This window comes from Chenopodium quinoa, unplaced genomic scaffold, assembly GCF_001683475.1.
Source record: "Chenopodium quinoa cultivar QQ74 unplaced genomic scaffold, ASM168347v1, whole genome shotgun sequence".
NCBI classification, from domain to species: domain Eukaryota; kingdom Viridiplantae; phylum Streptophyta; class Magnoliopsida; order Caryophyllales; family Amaranthaceae; genus Chenopodium; species Chenopodium quinoa.
Window position 1 is genome coordinate 100,313 of NW_018743937.1, and position 21,746 is coordinate 122,058.

Consider the following 21,746-nt stretch of genomic DNA (forward strand, 5'->3'; position numbering starts at 1 on the left):
TTGTCTATTTGAATGAATTTGGATGAAAATGCATCCTAAAACATAGTTAAGTGCACCATTCATTTGATTTCACGCCTTATACACCTAAACTATTTTATATTGACATGTTATGAGAAAGAATGACTTCATTTAATAAGAAATGAGGAAAATAAGAAAAGTAGGAGTAATTTTTGCTCAGTTTGCTTGAATGTTGAAGAGTATGAACCTTTAACTTCTTATGTTTGGTAGTTTTTTTTTTACATAATTTTTTCATATCATTTATATGTTGTAGGAGACTTACCAGAAAAATGTTGAAGAAGTAAGTTGTCAAGGGATTCGGAAGAGTCATAATAAGTTGTACTAGGAAACGGTGGGTGGGCACAGTAAGAAGGGTCGTGTTAGGGGACTAGACCAAAGTTCACAACTATACTATGGCAACCAGATGGGTCGAGTTTCTAGTTCTTCACGGTACACGTCGTCGGTTGTTTCTCGAATGCAGGATTAGTTTGAGCCGTAGGGTGCAGGCTCTTCGCAATGAAATCCGAAGTGAAATTCAAAGTGAAATGAAAGTCAAGAAACAAAACCAAATAGAATCCCGAATGGCTGAAATGGAGAGAAAAAATAAGCAGATGATGGATGAGATGATGAGTCATTTCACCAATTTCGACACATGTTCCATTATCAGTCCTCAGCATCGAGACCTTAGGAACTACCCGGGTAGTGGCGAAGTAGGCCAAGTTACCTCGCCGATTGTGTAACATATATAGCTTTTGTTTAGTGTAGTTTGCATATGTAATTACTTCGGATTATGTATTTTGCTCGTGCATTATTTATATGTATATAAAAATATATTTTAGTAATTCGATCATGAATTAGGTGTATGTATAGGTGCAAGTTTCTCTTGAGAAAAATAATCCAAAAAGGCATCTCTTTATTTCTGATGAAAGCACCTTATATTTTCTCAAAAAAATGTATACTTTCAAACGTTTTTTTTCATCCGTCGAAATTTTTTGACAAAAACAAGCATCTCAAATTTCCGACGGAATTAATCCGTCGGAAACTTGACATGTTTCGACGGACTTAAAGTATTGACCCAATCAGTCTTTGACAGAACCTAGCCCATTAAAAATTTCGTTAGAAAATGGGTTTCAAACGGAATGTCCATAGAAAAATGTTAAATTTCCTACAAAATGTTTTACGACAGACATTTCTCCAACGCAAAGGCGTTTTTCAGCAGATTTGCCTATGTTTTCGAAGCATTTTTTCCCGGTTTTACTGTAGTGAATTATGTTAAACCCCTAATTATTCAAAAACTAATTCAATTACAATTAAATTGGAGACCATAACTGCAAAATATTTGATCTTACCTGATGCGACAATTACTTAATTAAAAAAAGATAGAATTAATTTGGTCAAAAAATTTAGGAGAGAATGTTTTAGGTCAGGTTTGGAACCCATGATTACAAGGAAAACACATTAGGGAAGAATTTGGGGATAAAATAGAGAAAGGAGGGAACACGTGGGAAAATATTAAGGGATCGGAGGACAATTTTTAAAGTCACATGCGCACACGTGTTAGGCTACAGCCAGAGAAATAAAGTATATAACTAGATTCCCCCTTAATCACAAGAAAAATGACTTTCCTTCCTCACCACTTTGAACATAGAAGAAGGTTCTTCCTCACAAATAAGTGAACATATATCTTCCTTTCTAACAAATTTTCCATAATAATACTATGTATATCTGGTTTAAAGAAAACTTGGAAAATATCTTTCATTTGCATGAAATAATAAATTATTCATAAATTTGTATAAAGAACAATAAAGTTCATGAATGGAACCATGCATGAAAACCAATAATTGAATATATATTTCATAACTTCAATAATGTAATCTCAAGGTCACCTTTGTCTTCCTCCTCTCTTTGAATATCTTGGACCAATAGTCGAACTGCATTTTTTCTTGATGATCTTGAAATGTATATAAATTCCTGCCAGTCTAAATCAGATGCAAGTAAAGTCCACTCATCTTCATCATCCAAATACTTCATTTTAAAGGTTCCCAACTTTAAATTTAGTCTTCGTGCCACTTCTTTCTTAAGCCCCGTAATATTTTCTTTGAAGGAAAAATGAAATCTTACCATATCATCTTTGTATGTGGCCTTTATGAGTGATGTCATTCCATCTTGCACACGAGCTTGTTTTAGTGGTGGAGAGAAGACGCTTGAATATTGGCCTATAGCCGAACTATGCACGAAAATCTCTTCATTGGATTCAACCAATTTGTCATTTGTTATTGTATTTCCTTTATTTGTGTCTGATGTAGTCCTATTACATGCATGAGAGTGTGTAATTGGAAAGAGTACTAATGATCTATGATCACTTAAATTCTGATTTAAACATTTGTATTGTTTGACATCTCGCGATGAAGAACCAAATTGAGCTACCTTTTCACTCTTGTGAGTATCATACTTTGTCATGTATTGGCTTAAATCTTTCATTGAAACAATTGAGTTCAGGGTTGCAGCTTTAAGTCTTGATAATAATCCTTCATCACTTTGAGTACCATAAACACTTTTGTTTTGACTTACATCATCCGGCCTTAGAGAGATTGAATCAAGGATTACTTTTTTTGATTGAGATGGAAATTTTGGCTCCGTTTTACTTGTACATGGAGCTTGCATGCACTGATTAACAACATCGTCATCTAGTGCTGAAGAGATTGATTTTAGGCTTGCAACTTCAAGTTTAGAAGAAATTTCGGAAACCTTTTTACTTTGTGAAGTACGTCGAAAACGTTTTATTCTATTGTTTGGTTGCCATTGAGAAATTCCTAATTGCCTACACTTACGCTTCAAGGTAGACCTGCTCACTGAAATAATTTTTCCCAAGTAAGAATTCATATAGAATGTTGCAAACTAGTAAATAAAATTCTTACAGCTATTGAATTAGTCTTAGAAAAGTATATTGATATAAAATCATCATTAGGCAGTAAGAAATGTAAAGAGGAAACATTTAATGCTTAAACTTCCATAAATGAGCCCTATGTGATTTGATCCCTAGACCAGTAGAATGTGATGTAGCCTTAATTCTTGTGCAAACAATAAATGTCAAGAACATTATATATCATTAGTAGTATGCATGTAAGTGTTGAAGGATATTACTGGCAAGCTAACCAATTTAAGAGGAAAAAAATGAGATGACGTACCTTTAAGGCATTCTGCAGCTTCAATAAGAGTGAAACTTCGAGAAATATAGGAATTTATGTCTTCTAAACTCACTTTTTTCTCTTCTTTCCCTCGTTTACGTTTAAGAAAATTTACTTCCTTGCCTTTGTTTACAGAAGTATTTTGGCATTTCTTCTTTTGATCAGCTCCATTATTGATGTTCAGTGTTATACTTTTATTATGTTGTATCTCTGCCAATTTACAAAACGTTAAGTACCAAAGTGATGGAAGGATAAATCCCATTCACATATCTAAAATTAAAAAAAGGTTTTAAGAAATAATAATTTCACTTGTTGAAAAGACATTATTTTGAATCCCATAATAAAAAAAGATGTTGAGTAAATATCATGCACGAATAATAAGATTTTAAATTAATTGAATCAAATTATATTGATTTGTTAACTAATACTACGTAATTAGTGTATTGATATTATATAATTCTACATATTGTTGAACATGAGTCTTATGTTGAATTACATATAGTCATATACTATTACGACTAAATATATGATGGATTAAAAGAAAATATTAAAAATAACTGATATTTAAAAGGAATTAATTTTTAAAACAAGGAATTACCTATTGGGTGAAGCAACAAATTAGTGCTTGGAGACTTATTATCCGATCCATTTGTAGAGTTCTTGTGTTTTGCTTCAAGATCACCTAAATGTACGTTGTCAAGGATGTTATTTTTTTAAAAAATTATTCGTTACCTTTTTTTTACCAAATTATAGTAATTAGAAGAAATTTAAATTATTTTATAGTGAAAGAAAAACCTAAAATACTCCAATCTGAGGAAGAGAAAGATAAGACCATTATTTGGAATGACCTATTTAGTTATAACTCTCTACTATGTATGTAGATCCTATAGTGTTTCACATTTTTTTCACATAAGCACAACAACGCACCATACAAAACAAGAATGCTAGTACACCAATTTAATTTATATATACAACAAAGTGTAATGTGTATTAAGGCTAGTCTAGTTGGCTTTTTGAATATTTTTGTTATTCGACATGTACAAAGTGGGCATAGCCTTTTGTTGGATCTTGCCAAGCATAAGGCACACAGGTCTGACACAACCCCAACTATATTTACTAATTAATAGTAGTGATTGAAAAAGATCAAACGACTAAGAAATGAAATTCAAATAAAAAATAAATTTTGACAAAGAATGAAATAGATAAGATCCCAATCTAAGAGAGTCTATTACATGTCACTAAGGGCAATTATGATTCTGTGAATTACAAGATGTTGTAGCTTAATTTTCTAATCATGTTACATTGAACAATTGTGAAAAACTAGAACAACCATGTATATGTTAGTTTAAGAAAATAATAAGTAATTAACTAAATAAATAATTTCATGCAATGAAAATTTAGAGTCGAAAATTACCTATTGAATCATGTTACGACATAGCCTGAAGCGAATGTACTCCACAACATCAGCTATAATATTAGGTGTGTGCAACAACTTTTTTTTTTTTACTTAAAAAATTGGTTCCTTTCCACCATAACATTCATTAAACCGTTATCCCCCCCCCAATCTTGTAACCTTTCCTTCACCACCACACACCCAAAGCGATTCCACCAATCTATCCAATTTTAAAGTCAAAATTTACTTCACTAAACATCTTATGTCCATTGTTTACATTAGCCTCTTATTCTTCTATCCTATTGTGGTAACCCTACAAAGCCCATCCCACCAATCTGTCCTATTTTCTTAGCCTTACTAACTCATTCCATTCGCAAAAAAACCACACACTCCGACCCACTCGCCATACAAGCTCAATCTTTTGATTTTTCTCCCTTATCTTATACAAGTACATGTTTCTTTAGAAGAACAATTGAGGGTAAGGAACCACTATCAACAAGTATGAAGTCATAACCATTAAGAGACTACCATTATATAGGTGAGGAGCTAAGCATCACTAGTGTTTTACTACCTAGCTAGCATGGCCATTGTACCCCTTTCTCCATCACTCTTTGCTTCTTATTTTCTGTTTCTTCCTCCACCACCACCACATTCCTGAAATATTGCAGCCATAGATCCCTAATTCTTGACTCCCCCACCGCTGCCATAACGATCCTAACATATTGAGAAATAATTAAAATGTTAACATTAAAACCACTATAACACCTATTCAATTCACATACAAAGTAATTATTTTCTTCCCCTGCTCCTCGACTTTCATTAATTAATAGATTTTAAATCACATGATGGTTACAACAACTTTCCTAAAACATTCTTTGAGATTATTCATTCCAAGGGACAAAAAATTGTTTAGGTTTTTTTTTTTTTTTTTTTTTTTTTAATATTCTTATATATAGCTTATGCATGGCATGGGCCAAAAGGCTGTTTTTGTACTAATAAGCATTACCATTCAAATTAATGTAATACAAGTAACTAATCGATACTTTGACTGAATTAGATGGATTTAACAAATTCCATCTACAGACCCATATCATACAAAATGAAAATTCGAAAAACAAACTATATAAAAATTATGAACATACTCTTGTAAATAAAATAAATAAAATAAAGATATCTACATACTCTATTAAAAATGTTTAAATATGCACTAAGAATGACCAATTCGTGAGAAAATTATGTGTTCTTCCCTACCATGGCATATTATCGGGGATCTTAATGGCTTATATTTACTTAATGATAAGTAAGATGGAAAACCCCTGTCCCCTGCTAGGTGTTTTAGACTCCAGCATTTTGCTCAGTTTAGGCAAGCTATAGACATCCTTTTCGCTCCCACATTATTTATGAAAGATTAGATCGTTCCTTTGTTAGTTCTCAATGGTCTTCTTTATATCCGGATGCTACTCTCTTATATAAAAACTTCTCTGTTTCATATCATTTCCCTATTGTTTTGGTTACTAACAATAATTTGACACCCTGACTTTCTTCATTTCGATTCTAGAATATCTGGACTTCAGATGTAGAAGCTAAGAATATTATCGTTAAGAATTGGAAGACCCGTCATACTGGCTCTCGTTTCTTTTGCATATTAAAAAAATTGAAGCGTGCTAAAACAGACTTAAAGCATTGGCATCATTATAAATATGGTAATGTGCAAGCTAAACTAAGTTTGAATCAATCAAAATTGATTATGTAGAATCTCAATTGCTACCTTTTTCCGGATAATTCCCATGTACGTCAATACGTTATTCGGTTGATTCGCAGGCGTGAAAAGATTCTTTTGTTTGGTAAACATTTTTAGGGTAAATATTCAAGAAAATTATGATTAACTAAAGGTGACCACAACTCTAGATTTTTTCATGAATCAGTTAAGGTTCGCTCTAGTAAAAAAAAGCAAATTTATCGTCTTCAAAATGATGATAATCATTGGGTTGATAATCCATCCGATATTACAGACCTCTTTCTTTACTGAATTCTCTAATAGATTTAAATCTGGTTATAAGCCTTATCAAACCATTTCTTCACCTTGGATTGACCCGGTCATTTCTCCAGATTACAATCTGCAACTCACAATGGTTTTCACAGATGATGAGATACGTGCTGCTTTTTTTGACATGTCCCCTTATAAAGCTCCTGGTTAAGATGGTTTGGCCCAATTTTTTTTTAATTTTATTGGAACATAATTGGTCAAGATATTTGTAAAGCTATAAAAGGTTTTTTGTACAATGGTATTTTTCTTAAGGAAGTAAATCATAATATTATCACGTTAATTCCTAAAGTCCACTTGCCCTCGAAGGCTCGTAAGTGTAGACCCATTAGTATATGTACTTTATACAACAATCTCCAAAATTTTGGTTGTTAGATTGAAACCTTATTTAAAGAAGATCATAGGCTCTCACCAAAATGATTTTTCCCCAAATCATCCTATTCAGGATAATATTTTGTTGGGTCATTAAATTCTATACATATTCATTAAGTCCAAAAGTAAAATAGGTTGGCTAGCTCTGAAACTAGATATGGAAAAGGCCTATGATTGCATTGAATGAGATTTTTTATGGGCTACGCTGTCCGCCTTTGGCTTTAATGCTACTTGGATTAATTGGATTAAAGCTTGTGTTACCACTGTGTCTTATTTTCCTATTGTCAACAATGTCACCACTTCTCTCATTAAACCTTCTAGGGGGTTACGACAAGGAGATCAGTTTTCCACTACACGACTCTTTTTGTTATATGTATGGAAGTACTGACAAAATAATTATTACTTCTTAATAAAAAAATTCCTTAGGCCTCGGGGTTAAAATTGCACAAGTAGCGCCTAATATACCTTGCTTACTCTTTGCGGATGATAGTCTTCTATTTTGCAAGGTCACTTCTACACTTGTGTCTACTCTTCGAAATACTTTGGATGAATTGTCCATGTTATCTGGTTAGCTTATTAATTTTATTATGTCTTCTATTATTTTTTCTAAATATGTATCTAATAATTCTAAATCTTCTTTAGCGTGTTTCTTTAATATATCCCCTAAATCATTTCTTGGTCGATATTTAGGGGTTTTCTTTACCTCGTCACATTATACTAAAGATAATTTTCAGCATCTTATTGCTAAAGCTGATCATAAAATGAATTCCTGGACCACAAATTTGGTTTCTACAGCTTGCAAGGTGATTTTAATTCAAAGTCATCTTCAGGCTATCCCCTCTAATGCCATGACTACATCTTATGTACCGTCTTCTGTTACCTCTTCTCTAGACAAAATTAATCGTGATTTCTTTTGGAAGCAATCTCCGTCTAAGGCAGGTATGTCTATGGTTGCTTGGGATACTATTTGTCAACCTAAAAGCCAAGGTGGTTTAGGCTTGCGTAAATATGATGCTGTTAATTCTGCTTTCTTAGCTAAGTTAGGATGGAAAATTCTTACGATCCTACCAACTTGTCAGTTCAATCGGTTACGGAAAAATATCTTAGACAACCCCATTTTTTGACTTACCGTTCTTAGTCTAAAGACTATTGGATTTGGAAAAAATTACTACAAACACAAGCTCTCTTAATTAGAGGACTCCGTTGAAAGTTGGTAATGGTTCCTCTATCCTCTTTTAGTAGACATTTAGTGCGCTGACACTAATATCATAGCATTATTAGATTTGGACCCGGATACAATTTCCAATATTGATATTACCGTAGATATGTTTATCACTGATGACAATTCATGGAATGTTTCCCTCTTGCCATCTTATCTCCCACATGATCTTTCTCACCTCATTCGAGGTATTCCTCTTCCTTCCTCCCCTGTTCCAGATGAATTTTGTTGGGGAATTTCTAAGGATGGAGAATTTTTGGTCAAATTTGCAACTTGGTTAGCTCACTCTCCTTCTATCTTACCCCTTAAATGGTAATTTCAATGGATTTGGAAATTTGATATCCTTCCCAAAATTATGATGTTTTTATGGCAAATTCTCCTAAATTGTCTTCCTATTAGACATCATTATTGATGTCTCTCCCATTTATGCCCTTTGTAACTCCCTTCCTCAATCTCAAGACCAACTTTTTCTTTCGTGCCCTTTTATTAGAGATTTTTGGTCTTCTATGGTTGTGCATAACTGGGTCGGCTCCCTTGTCTCTTCTTCGTCAGTCCATGACCTTTTACACTCTCTTAAAGCTTCTTCTCTAAGGGATATTTCAAATATAGCCCTTCTATTCTGGAGCATTTGAAAATGTCAAAATGCTATTATCTTTATGAATTTTAACCCTACCGTTGATACCATTTTTCGTGGTGCTTTTACCCTTTTTCAAGAATGGCTAGCCCGTTCTCATTTGAATAATCTCCATTCTACTGATCCTCCCGCTCACTCCTATGCTTCCCCTCCTACCCCTTCTTTTATTTCTTGGTCTCCTCCGCCTCTAGATTTTTGTAAACTAAACTTTGATGGCTCTACTTTACATAACTCGGCAACGGCTGGTGTGGTCCTTCGTGAACACCTAGGTAACCACATAGCTCCTCGCACTAATAATTTGGGTTCTTGTCCGGTCTTTTTTGGCTGAAGCTATTGTTCTTTGTAATGGTCTAATTTTAGCAAGAGACCATAACATCTCCCATATTTTCATTGAAGGAGATAATCTAAGTGTTATTAACATTTTATAGGGAAAATTCTGGTTCCCTTAAAGGCTGCATCTGCTCATGGATGACATCAAAAGGATTCTGGAGTCTTTCTCAGCTTTTGAATCTCAGCATATCTATCTTGAAGGAAATCGAACAGTAGATTATGTTGACTGTCTAGGCTATTCTATCCCGACCCATCAAAAAATTGACCCCAAGATAGCAAATTTTCTTATTTTTTACTTTTCGATAAATTAGGTTACAGTCTTACGACAAGACATTCCTAATTTTCTTGTATCTTACTTTTCAAAAAAAAAAAAAGTTGTATTGCATGTCTTCAACTCTACCATGTGTTGGTTTAGACAACTTAATCGTCTAGATCTATATACTATGTATAAATTTTAACCTAGACCTTTTTAGATAAGCATGAGAAAATTTACCCAAAGTTGTCTTTTGATTATGGGTCCATGAAAGTCATTTATTACTATTTTTTTCGTGGTTAGGATGAATGATCCAATGGAATTAGCATCTCCCACAGATTAATTAAGTCTAGCAATGCAGGTAATCAGTTCTAGAAAGTAGAGGATATAGTGAGAGGTAAGAGAATTCACTTACTCCCAGCAAATGTATTTGGTGTGGCTTAAATCACAAGGTGAGTTCCCCACATACTTCGCCAAGGTTTCTTACAAAACAAAAATACAAGACATGTGAATAATCATCATGTCATGCTACCACTATACTCTAAAATCCTCCTACAATCATAAATAATACTCCTAAGTGACAATCGTAAATACTTGTACACTAGAAATTAAATTGCTCATAAAATTTGTAAAATAAAGGAAAATTTGACATTTGCTACCAGCGAAAGCACCTTGCTTCACATTTACTAACGGTTTAATTTTTTTTTTTTATCATACCACCACCCAAACCCCAAAGTTATAGATATTGCTACCACTTAACGGAATCCGTTAAAATTACGTTAAGTGGGACCCATTATTTCATTAAATAATAATTTAATTTAAAAAAAAACAAAACTTAAAAAAAACATTCCCAGCCAACTCCTATCCCCGTCAGCCACCTCCCCCCCCCCCCGTGTCGTGCCCAAACGTCGTTATCTAACCGCCAGAAAACCCCAGACCTCGGCCGACACACCAGAATCCCTTGCGCGACACCGCTGCTCTGCCCTAGCCCCTAAATGCCTTTCCCTCCATGAAATCCTAATATAGCCCCTTCCCTACCCTTGAAACCTCTCGATTTCTCCTCGCCCAGCCCCGAATCAGGATTTTTGAGAGTGGAGGAGGAATGATTTGGAGGTTTTAGAGGTACGAGATGGGTTATTCTAGGGTTTCGTGGGCTTCGGGACTGTGGTTAGGGATAAGGAGGAAAGGCGACAGTGTGCATCGCGGTGGCTGGGGTCGTACCAAAGGAGAGAGAAAAATTGATGGCTGCTTTGGGGATGGATAGGGGATGTAATAGTGGTAGTCACGAGGGGAGAGGCTTAGTGACGTCCAGGGGAAAGGGTTAGCCGGTTGTCGGGGAGGGGAGGGGGTTGGCAGTGAGGTTTCATGGCAGCGTTGATGGGGAAAGGGAGGTTGGACGGTGCCACTGTGGCAATGAGGGTAGCTAAAGATGGAGCGGTGGCAGTGAGGTGACTAGGGTTGCTGGAAGGCGGCAATGAGGTGGTTGGACGGTGGTTGGGCCCCACTACCAAAAACAGTAACGACATAAGGCAACAGGTAGTGATATCTATAATTTTGGGATTTGGGTGGTAGTAAAATTAAAAATAAAAAATTCAACATACAGTAAATGTGAAGCAAGGTGCTTTCGCTGGTAGCAAATGTTAAAATTTTCTAAAATAAATTAAAGTAACATTTTTGGGAATGAATACGTGTAATACCCCGTATTTTTATACGTATTTTATTTAATATACATACATTTATACGTATTTTATTTAATATATATATTTTATAAGGGTATTTAAATAACTCTAGCATTTTAATTATGATGTTTTAATTATTTATCCCATGTAAATTGGGAATATTTTACAAAAGGAAAGGTCGTTTAATTAATTAATAGAAGTTGGGGTTTTATTTTAAGAAATTATGATTTTTTTTAACAAGTTTTAGTAGGGAAGGGATTAGGAAAAACTAAAGCAGGAAAGTTTAGGGTAAAAGGGGAGATAGAGAAGGGGTATAAATATCCCTCTTATGAGGCAATTCAACGTTGCTCAGAGTGGAGAAAACCCAAGGTAAACTTCTCTCCCTTTTCTCTTTATTTTTTTCTCTTTCTTTTTTTCTTTCTCTCTCCTTCCCTTCCCCTCTTGCCGCACACACCACCACCGGCATCCACCACCACCGGTGGGCCGCCGGCCACTAGCACCAGCCGGCAGCAGCGGCGACCACCAGCAGTGGCGCCGGCCCCCTGCTGTCGGCAGCCCCGTTTTTCAAAAAGGAAAAAAAAAAAGGTTTTCTTTTTAAAAATCAAATCTTTATTACCCAAAACTAATCTATGCTATAGTCTAATTATAAATTATGAGTTTGGAGGTTTAATTTTGATGTTTGGTTATTGTAATTGTGTTAATTAATTTTCAGATTTGGTTTTTAATTAAAAAGCCCCAATTTTTGAAACCCTAGGTTCTTGACTCATGATTTATTGAAAGATTATGATGTATAATAGGGTAGGCCTTTGTTTTAAGTGTTTTAAAACCTAATTACAGCAAGTTTTAATTATAATAAAGTGCTGGAATTTTATGTAGAACACTTGATATTAGGTTTCTTGAAGAAATTTTAATTATCCATTAATTGGGACTTAATTTATGGTTTTTTAAATATAATTTCAGCTTATTCTAATTAAATTATGAAGGGTTTTAAAATAGTATATATTGCTGGAAATTTGTTTAGAGTGGATATTAATACTCTATTATGGATTTAATGTGTAGGAGACTTTGAAGTAAGCGATTTCTACTAGTCGTGGCAGTTTTAATAACGTACTCAAGGTACGTTCGCGTACTTAGCATATTTTGACGATGTAGAATCATACTAGGCTTGATTTCAATCAATTACAAGTAGTATCATGCTAAGGTTTATGTATGGAATTGTGAATTTATGGTGTTGGTGATTGAATTGTGAAGCATGAATTATTTGTGATGGTTTATGGTTGGAAAATAATATTTTGGGCATGTTGTGTTTGAACCACACTTTTATTTATGGCATGTTAGAATGCATAATTAATTAAACTACATGTTTAATTATGTTTGGAATATTGAAAAGGAATTTTATTATGGTTCAAATATTTTTATTGATGCTTTAAGCATGAGGAAGGAGCTATATAAGTGTCTATGTACACAAGGAATAAATAGTATGTTGGTGCCTTTGTGCACTTAAGGTGTTTTTAACACCGAGGGATAAGATTTTTGGCGCATTATGCGTTTAAGGTGTCTTTGACACCGAGGTAGAATTAAAAATGATTCAACAATAAATAATATGTGGTCACTAATTATTCAAGAATTAAATTGGTATGTTTGTTTGATTGTATAATTATTGTTGATTGACTTATTATGCTTTGAGAGTCATCACCAAGTTTAATAATATGTAAATAACGTAAAGTGAAAGAGATTACGCACCAAAAACTCTTGGAACGTATATACCTTGAGTATGAACAATGGGGGGAGTTATGGGGTTTTATATTTAACCATAACTTCTAATGGAGTACAGGACGCTGTATATTCCTTTTTTATTATTTATTATTATGCGCAGGAATTCCACCACCTTTGTGTGGTTTTGTCGCTGGCACGGTTAGCTCCCGTGCCAGTTAACCTCAAATTTATTTGGGGGAGGTTAGGAGGTGGAAACCCGTTCGATGCGTAATCAATGCAAAATGAATTAATTAGTGTCTAGTCATTATGTTATGTTGATTAGTGTGTTTGTAAACAGGTGCAATGAGGTAAGTGTGTGTTGATAGGTGAAAGCATGTTAGTGTGGCTAATTTACGCTTATGTACTCAGCTTTGCTGATTGTGTGTGTTTGTGTTTTTGGCCATGTCTTTATCTTGGCCCTATGATGACCCATTTTTAATGAAGAGTAGTGGAAACAAGTAGAGATAAACATTTCAGGTATTGAAGCATGATCATGATGGGGCATGAGTGAAAAGTGAATCCTACTAGTTTTCATTAGATTACAATGTGTTTATTGCTTTATTTATTTATGATATACTATGTGTGGACTAACATAAAGGTTTGATTTGGGAACGGTTTTTGAATAAGGGCCTTTAATGGTCCAAGTTGTAATTTGATTTTATTTGACTTGTTCGTTTGGTTTTAAACTTTATTTTCGTTTGGTTTTAAACTTTATTTTCGTTTGGTTGACTTTGGGTTGACTTGTTTAATCGGTTTTTAATTTTGAGTCTTCCGCTGTGTATCTTTGATAATTGCCTTAGCCGTTTTCACGGTGGCGGTAATGTCTTAGTTATTCCTAAATCGTATTTTTAAAAGAGTAGAATGGGTATTTAAAGGAAAGGAATTTCTAGGGTGTTACAATACGATATAAAGTAAAGAATATTTGCGAGTGGGGCTAGTGATATGGAAGAGTAACAAATATAAATCTTCACAATAACAATGAACCCATGCTAAAATGGAATCAACAGTAAACATTTCAAAAATGGATGAAAATTGCAAAGTCCAAAGTGTTACAAACATTTATAAATAAAGCGCGAAAGAGTTATGAATATTTTAAATAATGGTTGTTTGAAATATAATTATCACATATACTTTAATGATTATGTAGTCCATAATTGATTTATTTTCTTTTCGGAAAAAAGGTCAAAAATAATACAAACTTTGAGCGGTGCGTAAAAATTAGTCAATCTTTTAATTATTTCCGAATAATACAAACTTTGAGGGGTATCCGTTTTAAATAAGTTAAAATTGGTTAGTTACTTGTTGATCATGTTATATGGAATACATGTTATTGTATTATTTTTTTTAAAATGTCAAACAAGTTTATAAGATAATTTAAAAAATTAATCGGTCAAATAAGTTGTAGGTAAAATAACTCGTCTAAAGCAGATGTCCCTTAAAGTTTGTATTATTCAGAAATAATTAAAATATTGACTTGTTTTTAGCGGACTGCTCAAAATTTGTATTATTTTTGACAATTTTTCCTTTTCTCAAATTATAAAGCATATTTCTTTATTTTTGGTACATAAGAATATCATCAACATTTTTAATTTATTCAATATTTGGTTTAATTTATGTAATTTTTATTTTTAATTTGTAATTTCTCGAAAAATATATTTTTTTTTAATGCTGGATTATGATATTCAAAAATAATATTCGTATTGTAGGTATTAAAAGTCTAATTGTCTTCATATTATAATGTAAAGAAAAAAAAATAGACGATCATATTACTCCTCCGTGTTTTTTTAAGTGTTACAGTTTGACCGGCATATAGTTTTAGGCAATTTAATTGACTTAAATAAAATAAGAGGTAAGTGGGGTAGTTGGAGTATTAAAAAATTGTAATAGAAAGATAGTGAGGTTAATAGTTTATTGAAAAATAATGAATGTGAAAGGAAATATATAATAAAAAAGTAATAGTGGTTTTGGGTGGGGACCGTGAGAGGAGAGAGATATAATAGTTTAATGTAGCTTTTAGCCAAAAAAAAGAAGCGTAACACTTAATAAAAACCAAAACTTTTGTATACATCCGGTTTATACTAATATTAGTGTACATCGAGCCGTATAAGGGTAACTTTTAGCCAATTTTAGGGTAACTTTTTGTCTTTTTTGGGTAACTCTAAACATAATACAATTTTTATATAAATCAACAACAAGAAAAGTTTTATAGAGGTAATTTAATTACATTCAATCACTAATAATTGATTTTTAGTCATTTAAAATGTGATTCGTTACTAATAAAGCGTAGATAATTTTTATTTGAATTGGGTTACTTTAACGCATATTGGGGTAACTTTTATTCATTTCAGGGGTAATTTTTAATCAATTTAGGTTATCTTTATAATGGATGTACAATAATTATTGTACACCCGATTTTTTTAAAAGTTTGTGAAAAAAAAAGTCGAAAATGAGAAGTGTAACACTTAAAAAAAACACAGAGGAAGTATTGTTTTATAATTAAGATAATATGGTAGTCATATTTCAAACAACCAGTATAAAGACATCTTAAAAATAGGAATTCAACGAAGGTGCTAGGAAACTTACAAGATGCCGATGAAGATAACTTGCAGGTGTAGAAGGTCAATTCAGAAACGAATACCAAGTGTTTCCTCCAATCATTTGCAAATATTCTTGCAAAGAAGAGTCTGCAAACTTTGTGGTTAGATTTAGACAAGTCCCGGAGCATAACAGTAGCCCAAGTAGGACGATCGAATAGAGCTAATAAGCTATAAATCACGTCTTTCAGTTTGTCCCTTATTCGTACGCAGTCGTAACACCTTATTTCTAACCATAACATATCAATCTTCTTCTTACAACTTCCATCGGTTTGAATTTCTACAGCTGAAGACGGACGCCAAAGGAAATTTGTCAAGAACAACAAAAAAGAATGATTATTGACGGATGATAATTCCCTCTTAATCTTGATAAATAGAACATAATCTAGCAAATTACTTTGGCAAATTTTAAGACACTTTGACTTGTTCCAATTCATGCTGTCTCTCTTTTGTTTCTGACTTTTGTTCTGTTTATGGCATCCAGTATTGCAAGCAATAGCCCATTATATATACACAAGTATTGAAGTGTATTCATAATTACATAAAGTGACACGTTAATTATGAAAGGGATACAACTTGTTTTTTAAACGAAAAGGGGACAAAAATAGTAGTCGTTAAATTTTTTTTTTTTTTTTTGGTAAAACCCCTTACCTTGAATGAAGATCAGTTCATATTATACCTTGAATTAGGAATTTAGGACCCTTAGCTCTATTCTAGCTTTCTTCAAAATTTGAAATGTCTTTTGTTATTTGAACCTTCTACCAAGCCATGTTTGGTAATTGGCTTTTTAATGGATTTTTTGTTAGCTTTTGGCTTTTGACTTTTTTAGGTGGTCAAATAGCCAAAAAATGTGTTTGGTAATTGGCTTTTTAGTCAGCGAAAAAGTTGGCTTTTAAGCCAAAATGAAAAAGTTGTTTTGAGTAACTTTTTTGTTGGCTTTTGGCTTGTTGGCCCACAAATTATCTAATAATCAGCCAACAACCAACAATTAATTTACCAAACACTTTTATAAACAGCCAGCTTAAACAACCAATTTCAAAAACCATTATAAACAGCCAAACATTCCAACCGGTCAAACAAGCCAAGTGAACCAGCCAACAACCAACCTCCAACAGCCATTTGCCAAACAAGGCCTTAGTGTGTCTTGTGTCTGGCTTGTGACCGCCTGTAAAATTACAAAGTAACCCCTATAACTATGACTAAGTAACCTCAGCTGATCGAGTAACTCCTATAAATAACACTGATAGTGTAACTCCAATAATATTAATCGAGTAACCCTTGTAACACTGACTAAGTAACGAACTCCTATAAAGCTATCGAAGTAACCTCATATTGGCTAGCCACACGATATGACCAACCACAGATAGCCCTTGTAACACTGACTAAGTTGTCTAAGTAACCCCTATAACACTATTGATGTAAACCCGTGATGATTGGCCACACGATGTGGCCAGTAGTTAACACTAAAATATATCAATTCAAATTATTGTTATTGTTAACTGGCCACATCGTGTGGTCAGTTATCATAGGGGGTTATTTCATTAGTGTTACTAATATTACTAAGTAAGAGTTACAAGGGTTACTTCGTTAATATTATAGGTATTAGTCAATTAGTGTTATAAGGGTTAATTACTTAGTCAGTGTTATAAATGTTACTCAGTAAGAGTTATAGGGGCTACTATGTTAGTGTTATAGGTATTAGTTGGTCAGTGTTATAAAGGTGGTTACTCAGTTAATATTACTCTAAGGGTTTTTTTTATTTATTTACAAGTAGTAACATAATTTAGTCATCCAAACACGACACAATGATATTATTATTATTATTATATGCATTACCACTTGAAAAAAAGTTGAAAAAAGTAAATGATTCTTGGAAAATAAATTTGCTTATTTCTGTAAAAAAAAAAAAAAAAAGAAAAAAAAAAGCTTATTATGCCGCAATAGCATCGAATTAATTTATAACTAAAATATGATGTATCGATGCTTAAAGAAATACTTAAGAGCTCGTTGTCAAAAAAAAAAAAAAAAAAAAACAAAACAAAAAAAAAAAAAAAAGAAATACTTAAGAGCTAGCTGTAATATTGTCATATATGGAGTATATACTTCTTTAGTTCTTTATTTATTAATTGCAATATTTGAATTTGAAAATAACATACTTTACTATTTAAATATTTACATATGATATGATTTCTCTTTCTCTTGTCGTTAAAAAAATTGACAGCAGAATTATGTTAGTCCAAGAAAATACAAATTGAACCTCTTTAAAACTTAGGCCCTGTTTGATTCACCTTTAAAAAATAATATTAAGTAAAAATAATTTCAATTCAGTAAAAATAAGTTTAGTTCAGTAAAATTAATTTCAGTTCAGTAAAAATAATTTCAGTTCAGTAAAAATAAGTTCTGTTCAGTAAAATTCAGTTTTCTTAAAGAAGAATTATAATAGAATATCAGTAAAAATAATTTCAATTCAGTAAAAATAATATAAGTTCAGTAAAAATAATTTCAGTTCAGTAAAATTAAGTTCAGTTCAGTAAAAATAAGTTCAATTCAGTAAAAATAATTTCAATTTAGCAAAATTAAGGTGAATCAAACAGGGCCTTAGAATATGGTTGGGTACTTATTCGTTAATGAACCCCTTGAACAATATTTAATCTTATAATGCCGACAAAATTGACGCATTCACCTCCATGATTTATCCATGACACGCAACACAACTTGACTTTGCCAACAAATTTTAGCATTTTGTAAATTGAGTGGTTGTGTTACGTCACTTGATTTGCATCATGCCAAGGAAAGTTATACATTTCTTTATTGAAGTTATGAGCTAATTACCCCTTATTTAATAGTACCCGTTTTATAATAATAGCAACACTTTGACTTTTGAACTATTTATTTACTTATTTCAACTGCACATTTTACCAATATATAAAAAACATATATTGGCATATAAAATACTTTTGGATTGGTCTTTAAGTATATTTTTATTATGTTAACCTTTTACACTTCTTAATAATATATAATTACAAATATTGATGCTCAAAGTTGTGCATTGACATAGTGTATCGATTAAAGAGTTGTAATTATTATGAAATGGGGATATATCGGTAAAACATGCATTTTTTAGCTTGGATGAAATATTTCGTTAACTTGATTAAATTTCTGAATGATGTCATCAGTTTATAGGGTGATATGATTAATTATCGGATAAGATTTGTGGTTATATAAGCTTGATAGTATACTAGATTAATCCCGTGCGATGCACACATAAAAAAAATTCTTTGAAATATATACCTTATGTGAGAAAAATTATAGAAACATAATCATTAATTACAAAGGTATTTAGATCTAAATAATTTTTAAATTCAGTAAAAATTTAAGCAAAATATACAATACGAACTATACTCTTTATCTAGGAGTAACTATATTTAGAGCCATATAGTTTTTCGTAAATCCATAATACTGTAAAAAAAAATATAGAGTACAACATAATATAATAATTGTCTTCAGAAAATATAAATTTCACATAATATAATATTTAAGGTAAAAATAATAAAGATTATGATATCAGCAATTGATTTAGGGCATGTTCATATTTACTGAACTGAACTGTACTGATTGGAGCTGAACTGAACTGAATTGAACTGAACTGATAAAAGCTGAACTGAACTGAAATGAATATTTTATGAGAGAGGGAAATTAGGAACTGAACTGAATTGATTGGAGCTGAACTGAACTGAACTGAACTGATTAGAGCTGAACTGAACTGAACTGATTAGAGCTGAACTGAACTAAAATTAAGTAAATGTGAACATGCCCTTAGGCGGGAAAATTTTTAACCACAACTTAACATATGTACAATTTGAAAAGAGAATAATGTAAGCGGTTGTTACTTTACTAATATTTATTTATCGGCATTTATAGATTTATTATTATTATTATTTTTTTATTTTGTTCTTATCATGTAGGATAATATCATTCATCGTCTTGATGATATTAGTAGTCGTGGAAACTTTTGTATATTCTTTAGTATGTATATGCATGCTTATTGATATTTCTCCCTCCGTACCAAATTAATTGACACATTGGACGTTTTTTACTATTCATAAATTAGTTTTGACTATAAACTTTTACTAACATAATAAAGAAAAAAAATTGACAAAATGCTAAAAGGTATTTGCAATTTTTTTTTTAAAATGATCTTTTGCAACATTTTTTTTAAAAAGGTTATATAAAAAAAATAATAAATAAATAAAAAGTGATTATATGCAAAATTTCCTTTCAATTAAAAATTATTCATTTTGACAGCATATATATGTACAAGTACATCCTTTATTTTTGTACCCTTAAAGTTCTATATTAATAATAATAGCACGAATATTAAACTAGATTTTTTCTTAGAATAAAATCCAAAATAAGCGCTTATTAACATTTTTCAAGCGATGACTACCTCTACTAAGATCACTACCTTGCCCAATCAATAAACCTATACTAAAGGCGAATCAAAATAATTTCCCGCTTAATTTTACTTTCCAATTTTTAATTATGATAATATATTTGAATTAATAAGTTAAATAAAGATCTTACTACTATCCATGTAGAGCCTGTCAAAAGTTAACCCGACCCGAAATACCAACCCGTCTGAACCTGAAAAAAATGGTGACCCGAACCCGACCTGAAACCAACCCTGGACCCGAGCTGACCCAAGTATTTAAGACCCAAACCCGAACATTAACCGACCTAGAGATGACCCTACCCAAATGTAACCCGTAAATTATTATTTACTGACCTGAACCGATCCTGACCTAACCGCAAATTGACCCAAACCCGTTTTAACTCGTGAAAACCTGAATTCAACCCGACATGTTCCTAATCCGATCCGAATTCAACCCGACTCGAATTTCAACCCGACCTGTTACAAATCCGACCCGAATCAACCCGACTTGTTATTGACCTGACCCAAATTCAACCCGACTTGTTATTGAATCAATATGTATAGGTCATTATCTCATGTTGGTATTGGAACGGAAATTGAATCCGAACTCTATTCCTTCAATATTTTACTTTGAATTTTAAGAGGTTAGTTTCACAACATGTTTTTAGGGACGAAACATGTTTTCCGCAAATTATTGACTTGAACCGAACCCGACTCGAACCCGAGAATGACCCAACTTGGAAATGACTTGACTTGATTATAACTCGCAAATTATTGACTTGAACCGAACCCGAGAATGATCCGACCTGATTATAACTCATAAACAATTGACTTGAACCGAACCCGACTCGAACCCGAGAACGACCCTAACTCGTTTAAACCCGTAAAGACCCGAATTTAACCCGACCTATTTTTCACACGACCCGAATGTAACCCGACCTTTTACTAACCCGAACTAAACCCGACAAGATGTATGACCCGACGTGACCCGAACCCAACCCGGATATGTTATGACATTAACCCGTATTGACCCGACCCGAGATGACCAGACTCACACTAACCTAACTCAAACCCGACCCGTTTATCCAAATTGACAGCTCTATATCCATGCATGCACGGGATTTATACTAGTAATTAATATAAGTAATGAGATCAATCAATATTATACTATGGTTGATTGGTGGCCAATCATTAATACATTGGCTTTAATATAACGTTCATATAGACATTTAAGTAGTATAGTACAAATTTGACCAAATGTTTTTCTGTTTAATACTAAGACCTAATAATGTATTCTATGAAGCGTTCAAATTGGGATGTGCGCATTCGAATAAGTGGCTAAGACTAAGGCCTTGTTTGGTTGCTATAGGAAATAACTTTCCATGGTAATTTACAATTCATGGGAAGTTATTTCACTCATGCAATTCCTAGGAATTTAGTCTAATTTGTTTGGTAGGTATTAAGGAAATTATAATTCATGGGAATTTTGAATGACCTAGGGGGACCTAGGTAATTTACTTCCTGCATTATGTGGTAACTTTAAATTCCCATGAATTCCAACTTCCTCCATTTTGCACTTTTTTGGTTAACCAAACAACTTATCAATTTTGTATTTCCTAGGAAATTTGAGTGCCTATGGAAAATTAGTGTAACCAAACAACACCTAAGAGTGTCTGAGTGCGCTTTATTCATTCACTTGAATGATAATATTAATGTAAATAACATATGTGAACTTAGCACTTAACTATAAAAATAATTGTTTTAAAAAAAAAAACAAAACTATCAAAAATAATTTTCTTAAATAGTCTAAATAAATAAATAAAATTACCCTTATTTTCTTAAATACAGAGTAATTA

At 32.6% G+C, this 21,746-nt stretch overlaps 1 protein-coding gene across 3 annotated transcripts; it reads right to left on the minus strand.

Moving 5' to 3' along the window:
* Window positions 1-1,472: 1,472 nt before the first annotated feature.
* On the minus strand, window positions 1,473-16,320 carry LOC110688677 (protein NLP3-like). 3 transcript variants are annotated; one of them, XM_021865412.1, is made up of 5 exons: window positions 15,856-16,088; window positions 15,448-15,744; window positions 3,784-3,867; window positions 3,186-3,395; window positions 1,473-2,849 (listed from the first exon to the last, which is right to left on the minus strand). In XM_021865412.1, the coding sequence occupies exons 1-5, from the start codon at window positions 15,893-15,895 to the stop codon at window positions 1,852-1,854; spliced, it is 1,629 nt and encodes a 542-aa protein (XP_021721104.1). In that variant the 5' UTR covers window positions 15,896-16,088; the 3' UTR covers window positions 1,473-1,851. The 3 variants fall into 3 exon arrangements, with proteins under 3 accessions (XP_021721104.1, XP_021721103.1, XP_021721105.1); XM_021865413.1 differs by lacking the exon at window positions 15,856-16,088 and adding an exon at window positions 16,110-16,320 and having other exon boundaries at window positions 1,475-2,849; XM_021865411.1 differs by having other exon boundaries at window positions 15,448-16,088.
* Between the last annotated feature and the right edge of the window lie 5,426 nt (window positions 16,321-21,746).

Bases quoted from the DNA above. Each gene is read 5' to 3' on its own strand.
- LOC110688677 (XM_021865411.1), bottom strand. From the start codon at position 15,895: ATGAATTGGAACAAGTCAAAGTGTCTTAAAATTTGCCAAAGTAATTTG. The intron at 3,396-3,783 runs GTAATTCCTTGT...GTAAATTGGCAG, and splicing joins TTTGTTGCTTCACCCAATAG to AGATACAACATAATAAAAGT. The intron at 2,850-3,185 runs GTACGTCATCTC...AAATTATTTCAG, and splicing joins AGCTGCAGAATGCCTTAAAG to TGAGCAGGTCTACCTTGAAG.